This window comes from Callospermophilus lateralis, chromosome 7 (genome assembly GCF_048772815.1).
Source record: "Callospermophilus lateralis isolate mCalLat2 chromosome 7, mCalLat2.hap1, whole genome shotgun sequence".
NCBI lineage: Eukaryota > Metazoa > Chordata > Mammalia > Rodentia > Sciuridae > Callospermophilus > Callospermophilus lateralis.
The window spans coordinates 120,619,980-120,646,649 of NC_135311.1; the positions used below are offsets into that span (position 1 = coordinate 120,619,980).

The 26,670-nt window shown below is 41.1% G+C and overlaps 1 protein-coding gene across 2 annotated transcripts; it reads left to right on the forward strand.

Annotated features, from left to right (window-relative positions):
* The first annotated feature begins 5,621 nt into the window (after window positions 1–5,621).
* Ak2 (adenylate kinase 2) lies at window positions 5,622–26,670 on the forward strand. 2 transcript variants are annotated; one of them, XM_076860808.1, is made up of 7 exons: window positions 5,622–5,788; window positions 14,935–15,060; window positions 17,202–17,312; window positions 17,440–17,534; window positions 21,974–22,046; window positions 23,167–23,362; window positions 25,597–26,670. In XM_076860808.1, exons 1-7 carry the CDS (start codon window positions 5,696–5,698, stop codon window positions 25,599–25,601), a joined length of 699 nt encoding a protein of 232 aa, XP_076716923.1. In that variant the 5' UTR covers window positions 5,622–5,695; the 3' UTR covers window positions 25,602–26,670. The 2 variants fall into 2 exon arrangements, with proteins under 2 accessions (XP_076716923.1, XP_076716922.1); XM_076860807.2 differs by lacking the exon at window positions 25,597–26,670 and having other exon boundaries at window positions 23,167–25,590.

Sequence of the window (26,670 nt, forward strand, 5' to 3'; positions counted from 1 at the left end):
TTACCCAGGCTGGTCTGGAACTTGGGATTCTCCTGCCTCAGCCTCTCAAGAGGGTAGAATTATAGGTGTGTGCCACTGTACCAGGCTACTTCATGGTTTTGATGCAGGTAGCAATGTTAACATGTATTGAGTGCTTACCATAAGTAGGGCACTATGCTAAATACTTTATATTCACTATCTAATTCTACATTTACTATGATATTCTGAGGTAAGTACCACCAACATGACTTTGCTAAGAAATATTGAGGCCCAGCAACATTAGATGACTTGCAGTGTCACATAGGTGTTTTTAACAGCGGGTATCCAAATATTCAAATAAATGTGGTTTGAATATTAGGGATTTATCTCTCATTACAGGAAGTCTGGAAGAAAGTGATACCTAGGTTAATTGAACAGTTCAGTAATATCAGATCCTGAGTCTGTCTCTCTTTGAGTCTCTGGCTCTCCCTTCATGGTCCCAAGATAGCTGTTGAATTCCAGACATTGCATTCTCTCTCAGCATCCAAAAGCAGGCAAGCAGGGAGTTTTTCCTCCACAGCATTTCTCTTTTTACTGGAAAGCAAAACCTTCCCCAAATCCCATAGGAAAAATTCCCGTGGACTCTGCCTACCCTCCCTTTTTTTTTTTCCCCCTATCCCCTCAGGTTTTAACTCCAATTAGACTGAACCTCTCCTAGCTGTATACCAATCAGGTTCTAGGAGGCTAACCTAGGCAGTGAATGGATTTCTTGAACAATATGTGGTTTTCATGAATTCCAAACCTGAGTAGGAACCAAGAGCAATTAGGCTGAGAACATAGCCAGAGACATGGCACAGTCAGAGTCTGGCTGAACAGCCAAGACTGGCCATTGGCCACCCACAGCTGCTGGACTCTCATTTCCAGGAGAATAGGCCCCACCCCTACACCTTTCTCCTTCAAGGGTCAAAGTCCTGGGCAGGAACATTCTGCTGGCAAGCCTGGGCCTATGTTTCCAGAGAGGCAGGCAGATTCTGCCCTTTCCACTTCTGCAGGGGGAAAGGTGACTCTGTTTTCTACCAGGGCCCTAGGAGTAGAGGATTTCCACAACATAAGACCCACGCTCCTCTGCCAAGTACCACACAGTTCCCTTGGCTTTCCACAGTCTCTCTTATTTCTAGGCCTTGGCACATGCTGACGTTTTTGGAATATGCTTCTTTCTCTCCTCTAGGCAAATCCTCCTTATCTTTAAGATGCCATCTCACTTACATGAAATTTCCCTCAAATCTGAGTTAGAGGCCCCTCCACCGTGTTCTCTCTGAAACCTGTTCTTTCCCCAGTATTGCATCCAACAATGTTTTATTTGTATTTTTCCCCACTTGAGTGCAAGTTCTCTAAGAATGGATGCCCTCCCTTTTACTAACCACTGGATCCTTGGCACCAAGCACAATACTGAACACATAATAAATGTTCCTTAGAAGTATTTTGAATTAATCAATTAATGAATGAAGAAAATGAATATCAATGGCACCATCATCCCACCAGTCACCTAGCTCCAAATTCAGACATTCTTATCACCATCTGGTCTGTCCCATTCATTGTATGTCCATAGGCTAGGCCCTCATTATCTTTCTCCTAGACCTTTGCAATAGCTCCCTGTAGAGGACATCTGTTATTTCTGCCTACCCAAGAGTCCTTTCTTCTGATTTTGGAAACTACCACCATTTACTTTGGGGGAACTACTTCTCCCATTCCCTGCAGTCTTGAGGGAAGTGTCAGTCAAGGTCCCTTTTGGCTTTCACCAAGGAATAAACAACTCTAAAACGAATTTGATTTTGTTTTGTTTGGGTACCCAGGATTGAACGCAGGGCCTGGCCTGATAGGCAATTGCTCTATTGTTCAGCTACATTCCCAACTCCAGAAATTTGACTCTTGAATGGAATATACAAATATAGAAAATGAGAAATGACTCACAAGAAATTCTTCATTGCATTTTGGGGGTGACTTCATCAAGTTTAGAACCAAATGAAGGGGTAGTCACAGAAGTGAGGCAGAGAGAGATCAGAATATTATCTTTATTTCTGACTAAGCTGTTTTGAGATGTGTCTTTACCAGTAGACAAGTGGGCTAATAGTGGACACAAAAATTAAACTTCCCCACCCAGTCCCAGGTAGTGCTAGAAAACCATAGACTTAGGCAGTCTTAGTGATGTGCATCTATAGTCTCAGCTACTGAGGAGGCTGAGGCAGGAAGATCCCTCAAGCCCCAGAGTTCAAGGCTAGCCTGGGCAACAGAGTGAGACCCTGTCTCATTTAAAAAAAGGAAAAAAAAATTCATATTCTTTTGTGTAAGGTCTAGGCCCTGAGAAATTTTGAACATGCAGGAGAGCAAAAACCCTGTAGTTATTGTGGGAAGATCTAAAAGGGAAAAAGAAAAAACTGAGTTGAGCTCAAGTCATTCTTCCAAAACTCACTAATCAGATATTATATATCATTCCTCCTCCTCTGGGAAATAACAGGTAGATGAAGGGAAGAGGCTAAAGTGTTACTCTAAAGGAGGTCCCAGCTGGGTAGGTGGTGCTGCCAATCATCCCAGTGTCTCAGGAAGCTAAGGCAGGAGAGTCACAAGTTCAAGGCAGTCACAAGTTCAAGTGCAGGCAACTTATTGAGACCTTATCTAAAAATTAATTAATGTATGTCAGTGGTAGAACACTCCTGGGTTCCATCTCCAGTATTGCAGGAAGAAAAAAGGGAGGAAGGAAGGGAGGGAGGGAGGGAGGGAGGGCCGGAAGAAGATTGATCTACTCTCACATGGAAAAAGCTGGGGTTGGGACTGCATGTTTCTTCAGTGCTGCTCACTTTTATTCCTGATATCTAGATTACCCAAAGTAGCCCTGGTAATTATCATTCCTGAGGCTTACAGTTGTACAGCTGTATCTTCCCAATGAATTCCCTTTTTTGCTGAATGTAGTCAGAATCTGTTTTCTATTACTTATACCCAAAGAACTTACATTAGTTTCCTACTGCTGCTCAAGTGAAACATCACAAATTTAGTGGCTTTTAGAAGACAAATTTTTCATGATATTACAGTTTTGGAGATCAGAAGTCCCCAATGGGTCTTATGGGAAGTCAGGTGTGAGCAGGGTCACATTTCCTCAGGTGTCTAGTGGAGAATCCACTTCTTTTCTTCTCTAGTTTAATTCCTTCACTTGTGACTGCCCATTCCACAGCCAGCAATCATATCACTCTGAGCTCTGCTTGTGTCATCACCGACCCTTCTCTGACTCTCCTGCCTCCCTCCTTCCCTTATGAGGACCTTCGTGATTATATTGGGCCCACTCAGATAATCCAGGATAATCTCTCCATCTCAAAATCCTTAACTTAATCACATCTGCAAAGTCCCTTTTGCCATGTAAGGTAACATGGTCATAGGTTCCGGCGATTAGGTTGTGGAATTCTTTGAAGGGCTGTTATTTCTGCCTGCCATAAAATATTAACAGAAATACCTTTTAAATTGCCCTGTAGTCACCTCTTTTCTCTCAAGTCCGTCCTGTAACTAATCTTTAAATAATGTGAATCTGGTCTTTATTGTCCTACCCAAGAAACCTTCCCATTCCCCATAGCCAATTGAATAAAATCCAAGCACACCTGCTCTATCCTGTTTGTGAGGGTTTGCTCTGAGAGTTCTCTCAGTCAGAGAAGTCCCCCACCCCAAAGTCAAAACCTCTTCATCCATCAAGTGCTTTCTGTTTCACAAAGACTTTCATTATCATCACTCTAGCTGGAATCCAGCTGGACTGTGAGCTCCACGTCTGTTACCTGGCAGTGCTGGATCTCTGAGCTCAAATCTTTGCTCAGCCACAGGTTAGTCATTGACCCTGAGCAAGGTACAATACTTAACGTCTCTGTGGCTTAGTTTCCTCTACTTAAAAAAAATGCTGATATAAAGCAGCTACCCTATACACAGGCGGCTGTGAGAATTAAATGAGATGATGCATATAAATTGCTCAGCCCACTACTTGGCACATAGAACACAATGATAGGTAGATAGTAGCAGTTATTAGTTAAAATTAAATGTACTAAATGAATGAGCTACTCCCTTCTCCTGGAATGTCAATATCTTTACTATGCCTCAAAGCCTAGAACATTATTTAATTGAATGAATAAATCTTACATTTTGTGTATTTATGTGTAGTTTCAGTTGCTTTCCCTCATGGGGGTCCATCCCTGGTCAGAATCATTGTTGGTGGAAAGGGAAATCTGTTCCTAAACACCTTGCCTAGTGCCCTGCTCACCACACACCTTAGTTTGTCTTATTGAAGTGAATTTTTGCCACATAGAAACTTCCACCAGAGAAAATGGGCTGGTTCCCCTTAGGCACTGTGCTCCTAGGAGGGGCACCAGATTGTCAAAGTCTTTATTGTAAGAATGCTACTATGAAACTCTGAACTGGTTACTGCATATCTCTAGATGTAGGTTTCCTTTCTGAAAAATGGACATAACAATTCCTACTTTCAAGGTCACTGGGAAGATTCAACAAGATCAAGTAGGAACCCTGTGCCTCCAGTGTGGAAATGAGAAATGAACCTTAACTTCTGTGAGGTAAAGTAGAAAAGACCATAGCTGAAAGGAGAGCAAATTCACCACTAAGATGTAGTAAACATTTGCTCTAAATCCGTGGTGGAACATAATAGTTTCCTAATCACACTGTCAATAAAGATCTCAAGGGCCCTTGGGGCTGGATCAAACTTTCACACACCAAAAAACTGTAGAAATCATTTCTGTCCAAGAGAGGGTTGTCTCTCTTGAAAAGACAAACAAACAAAAAAAAAAAAGGAAACTATCTTTTTCCTGACTTTAAAGTTTTTTTTTCTTATAAAATTAATACCTGTTTAAATAAAATTCATTATAGAATTTTTGGGAATACAATAATGCGCAAAGAAGGGGAGACGCTCCTCTAAATGATACTGAAGGTCCCCCCTTGCAACTGTTAAATAAAATTGGGATTACTGTAATCACAATTTTGTATCATTTGGGTGAATGTTTATTTTCCCCATGTAATTAAATACGATGGGAGAGATTCCAGTACGCAAATTTGTTGCAATTTATTTAACCAATCTCGAATTGTTGGACATTTGAATTGCTGCCTTATTTATTTATTTATTTATTTATTAGGGCTATTGTTAAGTGAGGCAGCATCTGTTACACAAATTTTACCCATATCCTTGATACTATCCTTTTAATTCCTGGAAGTGGAATTGCCGGACCAAAGAGTGCGTGATGCATACTGTCGATTTACTTTCTTAGAATGATTTTACCCATTTATACACCCACCGACAAGTTCATAGGACTAAAATGGAGTAGCGGATGTCATCAACTGTCAAATACCGAACTAGAACCCTTAGCCTCGGCTCTGGTCTTCTTTCACGTTTTCCCGCCCACTCCGTACACCAGCCTCGAGCGCCACGAGCGCCCCGCCCAACTTAGTACAAGATGGCCCGCCTCTTCCCAACTCCCCCAGCGATTATGCCCAATAAGAAGCAGCAGTTATTAGTGTCGCCACACGATTGGTAAACTGAAGGGTCAGTCGTCCTCAGGGGCGGGCTAGAGAGGTCTGACGGACGTGGCGACCGGCCAGTGTGAGCGCGAGCGGGGCGTGCGTGGCGTGCGTGGCTCACTGGCCTGGTAGTACTGGACCTGTGAGGTGTGCGGGCGGGTGGCTGCGTGAGGTTTTGGCGGACATGGCTCCCAACGCGCCGGCAGCCGAACCCGAGTGTCCTAAAGGCATCCGGGCTGTGCTGCTGGGGCCACCTGGGGCTGGCAAGGGTACGCAGGTGAGCGTTCGGACCTGGCTGGGCAGCGGAGCCCGCCAAACTCCAAGGTCAGGGCGGCCGGAGACCCGGAAGCCCTTTTCTCCCCCAGCAGCCGGCGGTGGGCTGAGGCCTGAGGGGACCCTGGCCAGGATCTCCGGTTTTGGTGGCGTGTTTAGGGGGAGGGTCCACATAGGAGATCGAGGAGTTTGGGTTACGGTTAGCGTGCTTGAAGGGTCCAGAATTGGCGTAACGTGTTGGGGGGAAAGGATCTCGGGGTAGTTGGATGCCTTGTGGATTAGAGTACAGCTTTGAGGGTTGGGGTGAGCCTGGGACTCTGAATTATAGACTCAACGGAGACAAGATTCCTTGCGAGTTGGAAGTGAATTGTCCAGTTACGGTCACGTTCCAGGCACTACGGGTAGGAGAACTTTTTTGATAATGATTAACGACTGCTGGTAGAGGAGCATCTCCAACACGTGAGGCAGAATGGGAGCTGGTGTGGGATTAGGAGTGCAGCTAAGAGAATGAAGTATGATAGGTGTGAGCCACGAGTTGGGGGAGGGGTGAACACCGAACAGCTGAAGGCTGAGCAGCTCAGGATAACTTAAATGATTTTAGATGAGAGAGAACTTAAAAATTTAGCTTCATGAATCAACAGATAGGAAAACAGGCCCAGAAAAGTCAAATGACTTTCCCAAGTTAGTGAACTTGGTTTTATGGAAATTTGGGCCTCCAAAGGATTGGAGTCTGAAGTTGGCTTTTTGGCCTAGCAGACTACAGGGCCTCACTTGGCCTCTGAGCCCCCTCTAGATCTGGGAAATAAAGGGGCGATTGATCAGAGTTGGGATTTATGATCTCATTTAGGTTTTGGAAGCCCGTAAGTTGATTATTGATGTCCCCTTCCTGCCCAGGGTTTAGCATTGCCCCACAGCACAGACCCTGGGCCTTGGATTTCAGCCCATCATTAGGCACTAAAGAGGGAATTTCTGAAAGTCTGGGCTTCTAGGTGAATGGGGACTGTTTTATGCCCACTCTTCATAGCACAGACCAAGTTTAAAAGTTTTGGCAAGCCTGGCCTGGTGGCCATGCCTATAGTCCCAGCTACTTGGGAAGCTCAGGCAAGAGGATCATTTTGGCCATTAGTTTGAAAACAATCAGGGACACTTTACCAAAAAACAAAACAAAACAAAAACTCATTCTTGGGACCCCTGTGGCACTCAGCACATTACTTGACATTTATTATGATTACTGAAAATGGATGAATGACACAGATTAATGTGGGTGATGAGGAAAAGGGAGGTCTAGAAGGCTCAAAACATTCCTGTGACTTTGCTTTCCACCTGGGTCAGGAAGAACCAAGACCACTTTCCCTTTTCTCCCCATAAACTGAGCTGATTTTTCTTGGGGCCCCACCCAGTACCTAATCCCCTTGTACTCAATGATGTTGACATCTCCTTCCTGTTACCACCTCAATTATTAGGTAACCTGTAGCCTAGAGATGTTTAATCTTAGGCTTTGCAGATTTTTGCTGTGAGTGATTCAGTATAAACAGTAGCTTAAATGCATCTTTGGCTCTTTTCCTTAACTTACATTGAAATTGGTAGGTTCAATAGTTGTGAAGTGCACAACCATCCTAGTGCTGAAACAAGAGCTTTATAGTCTAGCAAGCTGTGTAACTTCAGAGTCTTAGTTTTCTCACCTGAAAAATGAAAAATTCACCAGGATGCTGAACAATTATGCTTGATATATTTATAATGTGTCCAGATGTAGCTAGTGGACAGCCTAGCACACTGTAGGTGTTGCATGAATGTTGACTCCCTTATCTCAGTAACATATCTCCTCTCCCCCTGACTCTAATGTCAGGAAAATACTACATTTGAGGAAAATACTACAGTTGATTAATGTAGGTGATGAATGGCAGAAGTTGACCATGGTAGTTGATGAATGGTAGAAGGGAAGGCTTTGTGGAGAATATTAGAACTGGGACTTGAGGAAGGATTAAGATTTACACAAGTCACAATCTCTGTACAGCTGCCTTTGCATTGTGGGAACCATAGGAATACTGGTGGTTGTAGTTTCATGGAATTAAAAAAGAGTTGAGCAGGGTGTGGTGACACACACCTGTAATCCCAGTTTACTCAGGAGGCTGAGCTAGGAGATTTGCAAGTTCAGGGCCAGCCTGGGCAACTAAATGAGACCCTGTTCAAAAATAAAAAGGGCTTGGTATATAGCTTAATGGTAAAGCACCCTGGGTTCAATGCCCAGTACTGGGAAATTTAAAAAGGTAATAAACCAAAGAAAGGTAGCAAGTGGCAGTCTGTAGCAAGATTTCACCTGCAGACATACTCTACACCCATACTTTTTTATTATGTTGAGTTTTGAATACGTCAAAAAAGACAGGATGGTGTAATGGGTCCCCGTAACCATTAGCTGGTGGTCATTGCTTCCCCATCCACTCTCCCTTCCCAAAGTATCTCCCAGGTATCATAATTTATCATTTGTAAATATTTCAATGTACATCTCTAAAAGATCAATTCTTTTTTGAAAAAATATGAATACAATATCCCCTTAAAAAATTAACAATTTTAATAGTAGTTAATGTTCAAATTTCCATTTGTCTCACAAATATGATAGTCTCTTTTAATTTTTTGCTCTTTATTTTTTTTTAATCCTACATTTTTGTATGGAAAACTAGTTTGTCCTGGGAGTATTATTGCTCATTTTTGAAATTTTTGATTGTGTTCCTATGGTGTATTTAACATTTTCTTCTGTCCTATTTCCTATAAATGTTTAGTTTAACCCATATACTTAATCAAATTTAGGATCAATTTATTGGCCCAGCTACTACAGGTGATGCTCTGCTCTCCATTAGCAGGCACCTACTTGATACTTTTTTGTCTCTGGGGTATTCATATCCATAGCTGTTCAGTGCCTAGGTCCATTAATTCCTTATGGGTAGCAAAGTGGTGATGTTCTAATTATATCACTCCTTTTTCATTTCTTAGCTGAACTATCTCTGCCCTCCTTTATTTGTACCCATTAATATGATTCATATTGAAAAAGTAAGATAATGCTTAATTTGTTCTCTTTAATTGTCAGCTTTCAAAATAATACATACTATGGAATATTTCAGTTGGGAAATTTCTCTTTAAATTCAATTTCTCTTTAAACTCAGAGCTCCAGTTTATCTGGGCTGGGGATGTGGCTCAAGCGGTAGCGCGCTCGCCTGGCATGCGTGCGGCCCGGGTTCGATCCTCAGCACCGCATACAAATAAAGATGTTGTGTCCGCCGAAAACTAAAAAATAAATATTAAAAAAAAAATTAGAGAGCTGGGGTAGTGGCTCAGTGGTAGAGTGCTTGTCTCACATGTGTGAAATACTAGATTCGAGCCTCAGCACCACATTAAAAATAATAATAAGGGCTGGGGATGTGGCTCAAGTAGTAGCGCGCTCACCTGGCATGCGTGAGGCACTGGGTTTGAGTCTCAGCACCACATAAAAATTTTTAAAAAAATAAAGATATTTAAATAATAATAATAAATAAATAAACAAAATAAAGTTATTTTTAAAAGGGGGGGTGCTGCAGCTGTGGCTCAATGGTAGAGTGCTTGCCTGGCACATGTGAGGTGCTGGGTTCGATTCTCAGCAACCTATATGAATAAAATAAAGGTCCATCAACAACTAAAAACATTTTTAAAAATTAAAAAAATATATATTAGAATGTCTGGCAGCCATGGGCCTCCCTTCCAGCACAGCAGTAGTCTGTTGCAACTGAGTAATATTGTTACTTTGGATGGTCAGTGTACTCTCCTGTCCCCTGCACAGTCCCCTTTGCTGCCTATTGCTTACATTAGAATCATTTCACTCATTTACATTGCCTGACTGGCCCCCATTGACAAATATTTGCCACCTTTAGTGTAAAATCCCTAACCTGGAATTAGTGCCCAGTGCCTTCTCAGAAGTTTTCTTCCTATTACTACTTCCTGCTATATCTATTATTTTAGGTATTTTATGTTGGCATGACTTAAATCTTTTTTTTAATTCCTCAATTTAAAATGGTTAACCATTTAAAAACTGTTTTTGTGTCAGTGAAAGGTTTTAAAACATCTAGAATACTTGGGTTTGTTATTTTATTTAAATAACTTTATTTCTGTCTCCCTTCTAGAGTTGGATGTTCCTCCAGTGTGGCCAAAAATAAGTGTGTTTCTTTTCTTTTCCTCTGCCAGTCCCTCCTTGTTTTTCCAAAGTGTCCAGCTTTTGCCAGTTATTGGAGGCCAACTACACTTAGGCAATCACTTGCCATCTCCCAGTTCAAGTTTATTCAATTACTCTAGTGAATTTAAATTCACAGCAACTCTAAGACCCACACTCACATCCCCTCTGCTACAATTGGAGAAATAGAGTCCAATGACTTGTTCTCTTGGCTCTGGAGCAAGTAATTGGTAGAGATTATGCCTGAATGATTCCAGAGCTCTTTCTGCTGCTCTCTGCTTCCCCAAGTTAGACTTTCTCCTATGCTGTGTGACTCAGTAGAATGTAATAATTATAGCATAGTTGTAACCCTTTACTCATTATGTGACAGACCCCAAGCTAAAGATTTTGCATGCTTCATCTGATTTAATTTTTATAACCCTAGAAGATATGTTCTGTTGTTATTCATACCTTTTTACAGAAATTGAGGCCCTAAGGCTATATCTTGCTGCAGGATACAAACACAGTAAGTAGCAAAGGCAGGATTTGAACTCATGTCTGCCTGATTCTTCATCAGTCATCATTTTGGATATGCATACAAGAAGTACACACTAGTTGTCTATAAAGCACCAATTTAAAATATATAAATGAGGACTGGGGCTGTAGATCAGTGGCATACCGCCTACCTAGCATAAGTGAGTTACTGGGTTCAATCCTCAGCACCACATAAAAATAAACAAATATAGGCATTCTGTCCATCTACAACTACAAAAAAAATTTTAAAATAAAAAAAATTAAAATGTATAAATGAGTGGAAGGTAGAACAATAAGAGTAGAAGGAGAAAAGTGGGGAGGGGAGAGGAGGGAAGGTCACCAGGGACTGAAATGGAGTAAATTAAATTCCATGCTTGTATTTTTGTCAAAATGAACACAACTATAATGTCTGAATAAAAGAAAAAAAAAAATAAGTAAATAGAATTTAAAAAATACGTGCTAGTAGAAGTTGCCCTGTGGGAAGCATCAGATAAGTAACACTGACAAATGCCAAGTTAGTTCAGGAATAGAACAAGAACTGTAATTTGTCACAGGCCTCCTGTATATCCTCCTACCCAATCAGTGAGGTTGGTGATGATAGCCCCAGTAAGTTAAGAGGCAGAGCTGAAATCTAAACACAGTTTCTATAATTTAAAAAAAAAAAAAGTATAATATATATATAGGGAAAGATGCAAATACTTTTTAAAATGATGAATTTTACAGTGTTAACACAGTTTTGTATAGCTTACACCCATTATCAAGACAGAACATTGCCAGCACTGTGAATTCTTGTGGTTGCACACACACACGCCCCTCTCATATGGACAGCTTTGCTACACTAACACTCAGTTGTTTTAAGGCCATTTAGTTTCGTGGATAAGAGCTAGGCCTTTACAGTCATGGGGCCAGCTGCCAGCTCTGCTTTTACTAGTTTTATGATCCTAGACAACTAGCCTCTGAATTTCTTCTGTAGAGAGCAGATAGAAATAGCTCATACCTCTTGGGTTTATTATGTATTATGCATACTAAATATTGTAAATTAATGCTTGGAAAATTGCTTGGCATTTTCTTCAGAGGAAGAAGAGGTCATTGGTAAGGTTTTTTGTTGGGAGAAATGGATGCAAAATTTTACTGTAGAGAAGGATATGGCTGAGAGTAGTAGAGGAAAGGAAGAGGGCATTCCTTTGTAGAGAAGAGCCTATTTTATGTGTGGGAACCATACATAACAGCGACTTGCCTGAGTGGTGCCAGGCAGGACATACATGTAGAGTACTTTCAGAAGGAAGTTTGAAGAGCTTGCCAAATGTAGGATTGATTGTGGAGGGCATTGAGTGTCAGACTAAGATATTTGTCTCAGTACTAATGTCTTAGCACTGAGATATAGAAAACTTCTAAATGTGTGTGTTTGTGTGGTAGGGAGAGGGTGGTATATCCAGCAGTATTGCAGGATATGATTTTTTTGTTTTGTACTGGAGATTGAACCCAGGGGTGTTTTAGCACCGAGCTACCTCCCCAGTCCTTTTTACTTTTTTATTTTGAGACACGATTCCACTAAGTTGCTTAGGGCCTTGCTAAGTTGCTGAGGCTGCCCTTGAACCTGCTGTCTTCCTGCCTGAGTCTCCTAAGTCACTGGGATTACAGTTGTGCACCACCTTGCCCAGCTATGCTTAATGATTTTGCACACATACTCTCATTAAATCTCCATGATAGTTTTGAGTGAATTATAGAACCTGGTTTCCAATCCAGATGTGTACCAATACAAAACTCAGTCTCTTGTCACTACCCCAGAGTGTCACAAACTGTGTGTGCATCAGAATCCCAAGGCTCTACATGAGAACCCCTCAATCGTAACTGTAAGAGTGGATCTAGCATTTATATTTTAAGCAAGTGCCTCGCATGATTGCAATGATATAGTGCTCTACTTAGCATAGGGTTACTTCCAGATAAGATCCATTGTATGTTGAAAATGCATTTAGTACATATAATCTACCAAACATAGCTTAGCAACACAGTATATTGTACATTATCAGCTGTTTCCACTCATGATCTTATGACCAACTGGGAACTGGAGTCTGAAACCCAGTGACTATTGCCTTTGCCCAGCATCACAGAAGAATGTCATTCCACGTTTTGCTAGCCTATGAAAGTTCAAAGCTTCAACTGAATGTATATCTCTTTAAAACCATATAAAAGCCAGGCATTGTAGCACACTCCTGTAATCCCAGTCTCTTGGTAGACTGAGGCAGGAAGATTACAAGTTCAAGGCCAGCTGAGGAAACTTAGCTCAAAATAAAAAGGACTGGGATATAGCTTAGTGGAAAAGTGCCCCAAGCTCAATCTCCAGTATCAAAAAGAAAACTATGATAAAACCAAAATATCCTAAGTTGAACTGGGAGAAGTCAGGATCCTTCTATACTGATGTTTGAGAACTACTATGCCCCAGCATGCTGCCTCTAGTAGTTTTAGCCATTCCCATCCACTCCTCGCAAAAAAGTTCTCCACCACCCACAAGATCCTCAAAGAGGTAATGAGTATGGTACTTGGATTCAGAAATAGTCTGGCCAGCTGCAGAGTGTGATTGTGTGAACTCTAGGCTCCTCCTCTTCACAGTGTGGCCCAGTGGCCAGCCGCCCATCCAGGCCTAGAAGCTGGTTTAAAATTAAGCACTTGCTAAGCACTTGCTCAGCGCTGGACTTTTGGAATCATAATCTGCATGTAAATAGTACCCCTCCAGGCAGTTTGTAGTCTGAAAAACTACTCAAAAGCATAAATTTGAAGTATGATGGGACTACAATAGTTACTTCATTAGGCTTCAAGCCCATCCACGTTCTTTGCATGAACTCCCATGCAGCCAACAAGAAGTAGTCTTTCACCATGCCTCATCTTCCTATTAGTGTGTGTTCTTCATGCAGCTGTAGAATCCAATTACCTAGAACAGTGTAGAAGAGCCTCGCAGTTTGGGAAGGATGATAGAACAATTAGGTTCTGGGCTAACAGCTTTTCTCTGTAGTGTTTTGGTAACCTTTTTCCCATGAGCAAGCCTGACCTCCAAATGATTCACCCAAGTTAATTTCAACAACCAAGGAGAGATTGAATGTATGACCACAGTGCCAGCTTGGTTTTCCACTGCCAGCTGGTTCTCACTTTCACTATTTTCCCAAAGTGCAAAGTTTTTAATGCTTTCTCATATGGGTTCCATTTCGTTATAATTGAATCAGTCCATGAATCAAAAACCAGAATTTCCTGCATTGAGCCCCATTTACTTTGGTTGTGTGCACCTAAGAAAACTCAGAGAACAAACTGGTTTTGAACAAGTTTCCAAACTACTTAACTTCCTAAAACAACTGAACCAGAAAGCTAAGTATTAAGTTCTTTGATCCAATTCAGTTCTGTGTGAATTCTGAATTCTTTTTTGCCACTACAAAGAGCTTAGTGGAAAAATGCCCCCTGTCTGAGATCTTTTCATGTTCTAATTCTGTTCCAATTTATAGTCCACCAAACTATTAAATCTTTGAAGACAGAGTCTAAGAGTGAATATAGATCTAAGGCAGGGGTTATGCTCACTGAGGACTTACTATGTGCCAGACTTGTATATACAGAATTCTACAGAATCTTCTCATCAACTCAGTGATAAGTAATATTACCATCTCCATTTTACTTAGATGAAATTTGAAACCTAGAAAGGTGAAGTAACTTCTCAAGTCACATGAATGTAGTGATTGGTGGACCTGGAGTCTAAAACCCAGGCAGATTGACTTTCAAGCCCATGTTTTTAACCACAGGGCTGTACTGCATCCAGAGCTACCATGTGGGTGCTATTTGCCATATGCTCTGCTTCTATATCAATATAAGCTTCACAGATATCTTCTGACATGGAGCTTTTTTCTTTCTTTCTTTTCTTTTTGCCTTCATGTTAAACAGATAAGGAAGCCAAGTCTATGAGAAGTTAAGTGATTTGACCAAGGTGATGCAGCTACCTCATGACAGGAGGGGAGGAACCCCTGCCGGGAAGCAAACGTGTTCTTCACCCTGCCCTTAGCTTCCAGGCCCAGTTGTTACAGTACATGACAATAACACGTTCATTCTTGGGCAGATACTCGGCACATTATGTGCCCAGTACTATGCCACATGCTTTATATGCATGATCTTATTTAAGCTTCACAGCAGGTATGTGAAGTATTAATAATTTTGTTCTTCCCATTTGTAATAGTAAAAGTAGTGATAATAGTAGTTTACATGTTTGTCATGTATAATTGTTATCATAATCCTATAATTTACATTAGAATACGATATATGGTGCTTTTATCTCTTTATAAGTAAGAAAGCAGGAACTTGACTGAATTTACACAGCCAGTAAGTGGTAGGATCAGGTTTATGCCCAGGCAGTCTGATACCAGGCCTGCAGGGTTAACTGTATCTTGTTTTTTGTCTTTCTTTCACAGGCCCCCAAATTGGCAGAAAACTTCTGTGTCTGCCATTTGGCCACTGGAGATATGCTGAGGGCCATGGTAGCTTCTGGCTCAGAACTGGGGAAAAAGTTGAAAGCAACTATGGATGCTGGGAAACTGGTAGGTTTGGTCGCATTAGTGAGTTGATATTCCTGAGTCTAGATCCACACTATCCAAATATAATAGCCACCAAACACATGTGGCTCTTTATATGAATTTAAAATTCAGTTGTGTATGGCCTGGGGATATAGCTCAGTTGGTAGAATACTTGCCTTGCATGCCCAAAGGCCTGGGTTCAAACCCCAGCACCACAATCAATCAATCAGTCAATAAATAAATAAATGAAATTCAACTGTGCTAGCTATGTTTTGGGTATTCACCAGGCAACAAAGACAGAACATTTCCATCATCACTGAAAGTTCTTTAGGGCAGCCCTGTACTCTATTATATTATATTATATTATATAAATTTTTAGAATAGCAAATTACTTGGTATGTTCTGAATTTGTGACTCTGAATTTATTTACAATGTTCTTTGTTTTTTTATTTTTTTTTGGTGATGCTGAGGATTGAACCCAGGGCTTTGCCCACAGTAGGCAAATGCTTTGCCAAATGAGCTACATCCCTTATTCACAGTATTCTTGAGGTTCCTTTATGCCTAATGCTTTATTGTAATATATTAAAATTTTAGGGCCAATACTGAAACTGCTATCCCTAAGCCAGAACTCAGGGGTATTCAAAAGAAGACTCAGAAAGTCACAGATATATTTTTTAACCTCTTGCATGGCCGTGTTCTCTGTCTCTAACAAGGGAGTTAGCAATTGGAACAAAAATAATTCTACTTGGGGAATATAATGGAATTTTCTCTTGAGTTTAGACCAGTTGGCCTGATTGGACAAATACAATGTATTAGATACTAAATCTCTAATTAATGCCAGAGCTTAATTATAACTGAGTTATTCTAGAACTTGACCTATAGAAATCACCTTCAGAAGTCATTTTGTGCTTGGTTCTCTGGTATTTTTGTGTCTGATTTTGTTGGCTGGGGAAGATACTGAGTTTTGCTTTCACCCCCAACTTCCTTTTAGGCTTGGAGTTACCCCATAGTATGTCTGCCCACCTAATCATTTCTTTTCTAGCTTTTCATTTATGTTAATGAGGCTTTCAGTCAAGTCAGCAGCTAGATATTTTATTTTGGACATTAGGTCTTGGCAGAAAATTCTGTACTGAGAAAATTGGGATGTGACCATAGGATTGCTTCTCTCCAACCTTCTCTTAGTCATAGAGCTGATACTTTGCCCCCGAGTTCCTAGCGAGTCCTGACAAAAGACCATTAGCTACCATAATGGGCAAAAACCTTCACTGCAACACACAGTAGGAACTTTTGTTTCTATAAAGGCTCAGCAGAAGAACCAGATTTTGAAAGTTGAGAGGGGTCCTTATTGGGGTTTCAGAGAGGTTCATAAATGTACAGGTCCTTCAGTTCCATATTTGTTTTTTTTTTTTTTTTTTTTTTTTAGAGAGAGAGAGAGAGAGAGAATTTTAATATTTATTTTTTAGTATTTGGCGGACACACCATCTTTGTTTGTATGTGGTGCTGAGGATTGAACCCGGGCCGCATGCATGCCAGTCGAGCGCGCTACCGCTTGAGCCACATCCCAGCCCCCAGTTCCATATTTCTGATCCAGTCTTACCAATTCAGTGAAGTTCTCTGTTGTCTTATAAATTCAGGATTGCCCAGATGTGTGACCAAGCATATATCTCAGTCATTATACTGTTAGCCCAATCAAAATTGTGAATCAGGAATAGTTGGTGTCTGCCTGCATTCTAATCAATCCCTTTTCTATCCTAGTTTTCTTGGATGATATCTTAGCCATGGACCCACACTTGTGCTTTGAAGTCAGCTGATTGTTGATAAGCTGTTATCTGATGGTTAGGACTCTAGTAGCAAGAGAGGCCTTCAGGACCTACCACATGGAGTTCTGGTGATCTGACAGACTGTAAAATCCCCTTCCCTCACCCATATTTTTGGAACACAAGAGAATTTCAAGGGAAAAGAATATGTATGGCAACTACAGGAATAATGACAAAACCAGGTCTTGCAAATGGAGCCACTTGCTCTCATTTTTGCTTCTTTGGGGTCAAGAGAACTTGCCATTTAGTAATTAAGTGAAACAAATAAAAACTTTTGACCCTAGAGTTAGACTAATGTCACCTAGTTAACAAATTTAAACCCAAGGCTGTTTTGTTCTTTACTTCCAGGTGAGTGATGAAATGGTAGTAGAGCTTATTGAGAAGAATTTGGAGACCCCGTCATGCAAAAATGGCTTTCTTCTGGACGGCTTCCCTCGGACTGTGAGACAGGCAGAAATGGTGAGTTGTTTATTATTTCTGTTACCATTTCCTGAGAGCAAACTCTGGCCCTTTATCTCTTAATCCCATTGAAGGAGATGGGTCTGACCAAGCTCTGACAACTTAGGTGGGTCACACTCTTTTACAGCTTGATGACCTCATGGAGAAGAGGAAAGAGAAGCTTGATTCTGTGATTGAATTCCGCATTCCAGACTCCCTGCTAATCCGGAGAATCACTGGAAGGTATTTCTCCCTTATAGGTCCCTTCTTTTCATGTTTCCTCAAATCTGTCACACTATGAGAATTGCTCTTACCTAATCCCACCCATGAAGCTTAGTGCCAGTTCAACAAGGATTGATCTTACTTGGTCACATCCACTGAAGTGGTGACATGAGTTGACAATATAGAAAAAAGAGCAAGGGATTTAAAGTCAGCATCTCAGTCCTATCTTTTTATCTTTTACCCTAGGCACTTTTTTTAACCTCTCTCTAAGGCTGTTACCTTTTCTGTGGTATAGGGTTGATAGTACCTGCTTCAGGTCCTATTCAGATGCATGTTAGATAACAAAGTACATAGTTCAGAGCTTTGCTTATAGTAGGTGCTTAAGAAATTCCTTACAGGTGTATCTCTATTTTAGTGCTTTCATTTAGTTTCTTTCATTGCAGGTACTTTTTTGTTTCTTTGGATCCCTGAGATTAAAATAGTGTAGTATCACATTCTGATTTCAGTGGAGTTTCATTGTTTGCTGTGGGCTTTTTATTAATTATAAAAAATAATATGACCATCTACACAAAATTTAGAAAATAGAGGAAATATTTGTTCATAGTGCAAAAATATGTTAGAAGTTCTCAATCATGAATGGACCCTCCAGCTGGGCGCTGTGGCACACATCTGTAATCCCAGTGGCTCAGTAGGCTGAGGCAGGAGGATCGCAAGTTTAAAGCCAGCCTCAGCAGCTTAGCAAGGCCCTAAATAGCTCAATGAGGCACTAAGCAACCTAGTGAGACATTATCTCTAAATAAAATATAAAATAGGGCTGGAGATGTGGCTCAGTATTCAAGTGTCCCTGAGTTCAATCCCTACTACCAAAAAAAAAAAAAAAAAAAAAAAGGACCCTCTGTTCTTCTCTTGAATATGGGCTATACCTTTTTTTATCTTTGTCAGTTTAAATTGTCACTTGAAATTTCATGTAGTAGGTAGAACATTCCTTACTTAAGTATTCCCTTATTGCTGTACATTTGTGGTCCTTTTGATTAGCCACTGTTAAATTGTTAAGTGTGATCATTATATGACATGTAAATTTTTAATTAGGAAGAAAATGTGTTCTTGTTTTAGACTATTTTGATTTTCTGAACGTATTTTATCTATCTATAGTCCATACCTTCAAAGAGAAAGACAGACATATAAATAGATGGCAAAATGATAGGAGAAATGTTTTCCTAGAAGGCTGTAGGAATTAGTCAGATCTAATATTAATTTTCTTTTCAAATGTCCAAGTTTCATGTTTTCAGCTGTTCCATAGCCTCCTTCATTGCAGGGACTTTTTTGTTTCTTTGGATCCCTGTTGGGTACCGAGTAGACAAAGTTCATGCAGGCCAACAAGCAATAGGATTGACAGTTAGAAACATCACTAGGCCTAGAGTCCCTGAGGTGCAAAGCAGATGTAAACAGAACCAGGTGACACTGGGGACCTTTGACTCAATGGGTTCAGCTTCCTGAGTACCTGCTTTCTACATAGCATAGTTATTAACCCTGCTGGTGGAGGACCAGGAGAGGCTCTACAGGAGGAACAGTGTAGTGATGCCCATCTCTGACGTCAAAGAGTCATATATTTGAAATCTGGGCTGTTCAGTAATTTAGTACAGTAGGAGGTTCAAGAACAGAGTCTGGAGACAGGGAGAGAAGCTGCCTAGGAGAGGTAAGATATCAATTCAGCCTTTCTGGATGAAGAGAATTCAGTGAGTCAGACTTCTAAGAAGGGAGTAGAAGCAGGATTGAGTATGCATTGGAGAGGAATTCTACCTAGGACTAGTAGCAGACTTGTCTGCTCCATAGTTGGAGGAGTACTCTGGAAATGGGGGGCAAAATAAGTGCTTTTGGAAAAAGAAGATGGGAGTTTGATGGGAGGTCTACCAGACTGAACAGGGTGGACTTGACAAAGAGTTCAGGAGTCATGGGATGTTCTCAAGCCACTTGATGTTGGGGCAAAAAGTGCATTCAAAGAATATTACCTTGGTGTTAGCATACAAGGTAAATTGAAGAAGAAGAGCAACAAGATAAATACCCCATCTGGGAGCTTGCACATAAGCCACGTGAAATGACGAAACCTGCAGCTAGGTGGGTGGGGATGGAGGGAGCAGAGATTCTAAAGAACTAGCTGCAGTATTACAATAAAGGGTGGAAGGGGAAGACTCGGCCCCTCTGTTTGGAAATGAGTGGTTTAGTGTGACTTCCTCACTCAAAGAAGAGGACCCATTCCCTCACAGGGCATGCCAGACTAGTAAAGATGTTTTGATGAGTGGCAGAACCAGCACCAGAAACCTGCTTTCTGCTTCCTAGAATACTGCACTGATGGAAGGAAGGGAGACAGATAGTAGACCATTCAATGTAGCTCCTGTTTAAGTCTGAGGCGATAAGGACCTCATTATAATAGATTTCTGAATTAGTTACAGCCTCACTTATGATAATTTAGTATCTTGAATGTGATAAATAGTTTTTATTTTTCACCTACTCAGTATTGGTTTTCTGGTATCCTAATTATCGTACCAGTTGGCTCTCTGGTGTCATTATCCTAATGTCTAATGCTAATAAAAAGAGCTGATGCCAAATGGGGTGGTGCACACCTGTAATCCCAGCAAATTAGGAGATGAGGCAGGAGGATGCAAGTTCGAGGCCAACCTCAGTAACTTGGGCCCTAAGTAACTTAGTAATACACTGTCTCAAAATAAAAAGGGACCCAGATATAGCTCAGTGATAAAGTACTCCTGGGTTCAATCCCCAGTACCAAAAGTAAATAAATAAAAATAAACAGTGTCTGTAGAATTCCAGCCTTGGTTGCTTCTCATTTTTGCCTCTATATTCAGGCCAGCCCAGTGACTCGTGGGGCTGTTTTTGTTGGTACTTGAAACTAATCCCATTTTGAGAACCTGGAGACTGGGCTTGCTTTCTTTCATTTACCTTCTGGAAAACAAGCCTTGAATTTCTCTTTAAAATCAAGTTTGTGGTAGAGCGCTTGCTGACTATGCAAAAAAGAAAAAAATGTTTGTGGATGGGGAAAGAGCATGTTGTGTGTGAGGGAATCTGGGAATTCAGAAATGGTAGTATAGAGATGAGGAAAGGAGAGAGTTGTATTTGTTGCAACATGACTTCTATGTGCCGTGTGTCTTACAGGTGAAGAATACCACTGGGCCACATCTCGTGCCCCCAGCCTTTCCCATAGACGTGGTAGCTGAGCCCAGCAGCCTGTGCTCTCCCTCTCCCTCTCCCTGGGCCTCCCAACAGATGCCATTTCTGAATAGATGAATCAAAGGACCTCTTCTAGGGACTCAAATAATGGAGAGGCCAATCTCACCATACATGTTGCAGTCACAGTTCTCTCCTGTCCCCTTTTCTCCTTCCCATTGACCTACTATCACCTTATGCCATAAATGAATCATCTCTCCCTACCCCCTCAGATATGCTGAGATTAAAATAGTGTAGTATCACATTCTGTTAATATATGATTTCAGTAATATAAACAGAATTAGTAGAATTTCCCAACTGATGTGCTAAGATATTAATCCCCTCAGCCATCAGAGCAACTGGGTAGGCTTGGGGTGCCCATTGCTCCCAAGGAGCAAGCCCCCTGAGTGTTGTACAAATATTATTTCTGTGTATGCCAAGATGTGGAAAGTGTTGTTTTGTTTTGTCTGATCATAGACAGGACTCAAACCTCTGGGCTCAAGTTACCTTTCTCCTTTAGCCTCTGAAGTAGCTGGTATTATAGGAACAAACCACTGTACCACTTGGTGACTTTTTAAATATATTATTTGTCCTGAATATTGCTCTGTATAGGTTAGGCTGTGCTTTATCGATGTGATTGTAAAGGTGTGCTGCATTATCTCGTGGTGTTCTTGTGCATGGAATTCTTTTTTTTTTTTTTCCTGTCAGCAGCTGTTTGGTTTTGTAACCAAACTGGTTTGGAAAATGGCATTAATCCAGGTGTAGTGGCTGTTCCTCCTGTTGAGGCAGGAGGATCGTGAGTTTTATGTTCCACAGACCTTTCCCTGACTAAGCACTGCTTATGAACAGAAATCTCAACTCATTGCTTCCAACTAGTCTGAGGCTTCAACTTAAGGCCTGAATTGGACGAGGCACTATTAATGTTCATTGAATGAACTAGTGAATAGAATAGATGACTATGTGAGATCAACACCAGAACTCCTTCTTTCAAGTCCTGAATTAAGTAGTTATATTAGCAGCTTGCCTCTTTAAACACTCATTGTGTTTGGTCAAAATAGAAAATACACCCACTGTGCCTTTGCATAAGTCGTTATTTTCCAAATCAATAGTTTAACTGGGTTTTCTGTTGGGTTAAAGGCTTTACATCCAGCTTTTTTGTCTTTCTTGCTCACTCAGGAGACTTTTGGGGTGCAGAGGCTACTTTCTGGCAACCTGATTCATGTACATTTGCTGTCTTTCAGGCTGATTCACCCCAGAAGTGGCCGGTCCTACCATGAGGAGTTCAATCCCCCAAAGCAACCCATGAAAGATGATGTACGTAAACTCAGGACAGGAAATGTTCTTTCTTTTTCTTTCTCCCTTCATTTTTTGCTCCCTCTGTGTGTGTGTCTCTCTCTCTCTGTCTGTCTGTATCTCTCTCTCTCTCCTTTGTTCTTTCCATCTTCCATTTTATCAATATTACTAACTTAACCATGAAAAATAGCACTGTTAATAAATCAGATGGCTTGTGACAAATCTGTATAGTGTCTCTCTGGGTAGTTTATTGCTTGACCTCAAAGCAGCTGCTAGTGCCAGCTGTTTCCCAGTGCCTTATAATATCTTCTGTCCCAAGTAACCCTGTTCTGATATGATATGACCATAAGTGGTCCGCTAATCAGAAAAAGGTTTCAAAGAAGCCCAGAACTAGGGGGTGGAGGGGTAATACTGAAGAGAAGTATACTGATCAGTTCTGCTTCATAATATCCTAGTGACTGCTCTGCTATACCCTGGAGTTTCATACATGGTCATATATGGTCACTAGACCATTTGCAATAAGGAGTGCATGTGATCTGTTGCATGCAGGCAACAGTGAGAATTTCCTGGGTTTATCTTTGTTACATGAGATAAGTTCATCAGGTCATCCAAGTTCTATAAATACAAATTCAAAGCCATCATAATTTAGGCACATTTTGAAAAACTGGTAATTCTACCATTCAGAGTTCTTTCTCACTTCACTTTACACTATTAGAATGTTGATGGGTGATACTCTGGTACTTATGCTAAATACTAAAGCAACTAGGATTATAATTACTAATGCATCCCTAATTTCAATGTATTCTTCTTGTCTCGGGGGCCTCTATCTTTCTTGCTTCTCACCCTAGAAGTGTTCATCTTGAAAAATGAATAGCCTAAGCACAGACCTGTGAGAAAAAGGATCTCTCTTGGGGGCCTTTTCTCATGTTTCTGACGGGTTCTCTGACTTCTCTGGACCTGCTAGTCTGCTATTGGGAGTGGGAAAATTCTTTACCAGAGAGGGTCTAGATTGTCTGTCTTTGTTTCTGATGAACTATGGGATCAGACAACATCCTAGACAGAATAGTCTCATCTCACATCTGACATGGATAAAGAAACCTTGCAAATAGTCCCATCCTTTCATTCCCCTTCTTATTCTCAGATCACTGGGGAACCCTTGATCCGCCGATCAGATGATAATGAGAAGGCCTTGAAAATACGCCTGGAAGCCTACCACTCCCAGACCACCCCACTTGTGGAGTACTACAAGAAGCGGGGGATCCACTCTGCCATCAATGCATCCCAGACCCCTGATGTCGTATTTGCAAGCATCCTAGCAGCTTTCTCCAAAGCCACATGTAAAGACTTGGTTATGTTTATCTAATGTTGGGTTCAGAAAGAAATTTCTTCTTCCTAACCCTGTTAAGGGCATGGGTAGGAATGGCAGGGCAGGCAAAGGGAAGCGTCCTTCCTCAGGCTAGAAGAATCTCTCTTGATTTACTGATTAAAAAGCACTTGCTTGATGTACCTGGTGTGTAGGCAACTCTCATCTCATCTGTGTGTCTGTGTGTGTTATCAGTATGTGGTCACTCCTACTTTCTATGTTTGGGTCTCAGTTGCTTTACCAACTATTTATTTCTTTAGCCTTATTCTTGTGGGGGTTTTTTTTTGGCAGTGGTGAGGTACTGGGGATTGAATTCAGGGGCACTTGACCACTGAGCCACATTTCCAGCCCTATTTTGTATTTTATTTAGAGACAGGGTTTCAATGAGTTGCTTAGCACCTTGCTTTTGCTGAGGCTGGCTTTGAACTCACAGTCCTCCTGCCTCAGTCTCCCGAGCTGCTGGGATGACAAGCTTTCTTTAGCCATACTCTTGATTTTATTTTTTAACCAAAATAAACCATACCAGGTATCTGCCAGGTACCCAGTTCCAAAACCTCATAGTATTTTTCCCAGCTGATAAGAAGTCCAAGGTCACATGAAGTCAGACAGTTCCTAATATAGAGAGTTGGCAGGGAATTCCAACTTTTCAGTCTACAATGAAAAGCTACAAAAGTCAGCAGCTGAATAGGGATTATTAATTTCCCCCCAAATTGGGAAAATAAAAGGCACTTATATTGCAAATTCCAGAATTTACTGGGAGAAGTTATCACTAAACAAAGAGCCAAGCCAGGTTGAAATATTTTTGTGATCAGTATCATGGTGCTGCTATAAGGTATGGATCCTTTGTTTCAAAGAATTAAACCAGGTAAAAGGTCCTTTGGAATTCAGATTGTCTTCTGAACATCCAGACTGGACAACTGAGAGCAGCCAAATCTACTTCCCCAAAGAGAGACCAGGGTAGGTTTTTTTGCTTTGTTTTTAATGTTTGCCTTTGTTTCCAAGTATTAACAAAATAGTGATTTGGGGGATGATCTGTTCTTTTATTCATTTTGGTCAGAATTTATTCAAACCCAGTCCCTCTCTAGGATATAAAACCCAAATCAAATGTGTCCTTTTTAAACCCAAACCTCTCCCTCCCATCCAGTCTTTCACCCTTTATTTCATGATGGTAATAACTACGGAACCCAAGAAAAAAAATCACCCCAAAATAAGATCACCTGTGACAGTCACAAAGTTTTTATTTATAACATTGGCTTCCCTGCTATTAAGCATTTCCTAGGGTCCATGCTGTGCCTATTGGTCTCTGGTTTGATTGTGGCAAACAGATGAATTAATGGGTTCCTGTGAAGAGACCACAAAACCTGCAGCCTCTGGAAAAACCATTAGAAAGTCAGTGGTACATTCAGTAAGTAATTCTGCCTGCCTCAGCATAATCTGCTGCTGATTCGTTGCAATGGACTATAAAGTGCCCAGTCCCTATCTGACCTGAGCTGTCCTACTGTCTGTGAGACTCCTGGAGGGCTTGATCTCTGCCCACGTGGAAACTGGGCATGGATGTGTGGCCACCTTGTTTTCCTTTTCACCTAGCCAAGTCAGTGAGTGCTGCCTCTGCCCTACCTTTGCTCCCCTGCTTCTAATCTAACTCTGCCCTCTTAACGGAAACCCAGTCTGGTTTTGGGTGTTTCTGGGAAGCACATGGCTTCTGGGAATGGACAAGAAAGAAGAATGAAACTAAAACTATCAGCTATGCCTGCCAAGAGTCTGACATCCTTCTCTGAATGAGGGTGAACTCACGAATCTTGGAATTGACTCATGTTTGACCAAGGATAGTTTCAGACACTTGGTCTCAGAGTCAGGGTTCTTGAATGTTTGCTAACTAAATGTGTGTGTTCCTTTCTTAAATATTTGACATTTGTCCACAACATTTACATGTGCACACATGCACACATGTGTGCAAGTGACATTTAAATTGCAGGTGAAAACTAAATGATCACAGGAGATAATATACCTTTCTGAGGTGGTTATGATTATATTTTCGTTTCATTTAATTACAAAATCTTAACCTCAGCAGGCATGAGAGCTTTCATGGCAGAGAAATGTCCAGTGTTTAATGCATTTGGTTGCTGGGGCGTGCATGCCAACCTTTTCTGACATTTACTTGGTTTTTAAAAATCCATTTTGTTCTCTCTTGTTTCCTTTCTATTTCAGCCTAGTAAAGAAGGCCAGGCGAGACTGCACCACTGCTCATCACCCCGCGGCGTGATCCCTGCTCTTTGGTGCTGGGCAGAGGGGAAGGGTGTCAGGGGAAGCATGGAGAGGGAAGGACTATTTGGAAGACCAGCAGTGTTGTAGTGAGTGGGGGTTTTTTTACATGTAGGTGGGAGTTTTAAAAATATAAACAATTAATTTAAAAAAAAAATACTGTGATTGAGGGTGTGGATACAAATAGGGTGATACAGTATTATTTCTAAGCAATCGGGTTTTCATTTACTCTGAACTGGTGACAATATATTTTAAAGCCAGTGTTCTTAGACCTCAGCTTTTATCTCAGAACCTCATGGGGTGCCAGGCCAAGAATACAGGAAATCAAACTGTGGTCCTGTGTGTTCTGTAGCTTAGAAGAGAGGGTGTTTGATTGTTAACGCTGGTGCCCCACACCATAAGATCAAAAAATCATCTCTATAGGCTAGGGATGTACCTCAGCAATAGAGCACTTGCCTAGCATGTGCAAGGACCTGGTTCAATCCCCAGCATCAATTAAAAAAAAAAAAAAAATCATCTCCACACCTAAAAGAGATAAGGGGTGTATCGTTGGAGGTGGGGCTCCACAAATCAAGTTTTCTAGTGTTGGGGAAAAAAGGGGAGGTGGGTCTCTTTCCCTTCCCCTGATTCACCACTCTCATGGCTAAGCTCACGGTCTCAGCAACCACCCAGCACGTGCCACAATCTTATGCCTTCTTTCATCTGTGGTGTGTGAAAGGACCCTTTTTAATAAATGAGCAAGGGCTGGGGATGTAGCTCAGTCGTATAATGCTTGCCTGGCATGCACAAGGCCCTGAGTTTAGTCCCCAGCACCATGAAAAATAAGTAAATAAAAATAATAAAATGAACAAGTGTCCTAAGCTATATCATCCAAAGATTATTACCCTTTCCATCCTCATATCCTGTGAGTGGGACACTCGACAGCACTGTGATGTATTATCTTTAATGAGGTGCCTTTCTTAATTGACCAAATGCTGCCTTGTTTGACCCTAAGTCAATAAAGTATGTTAAAAATTTGTA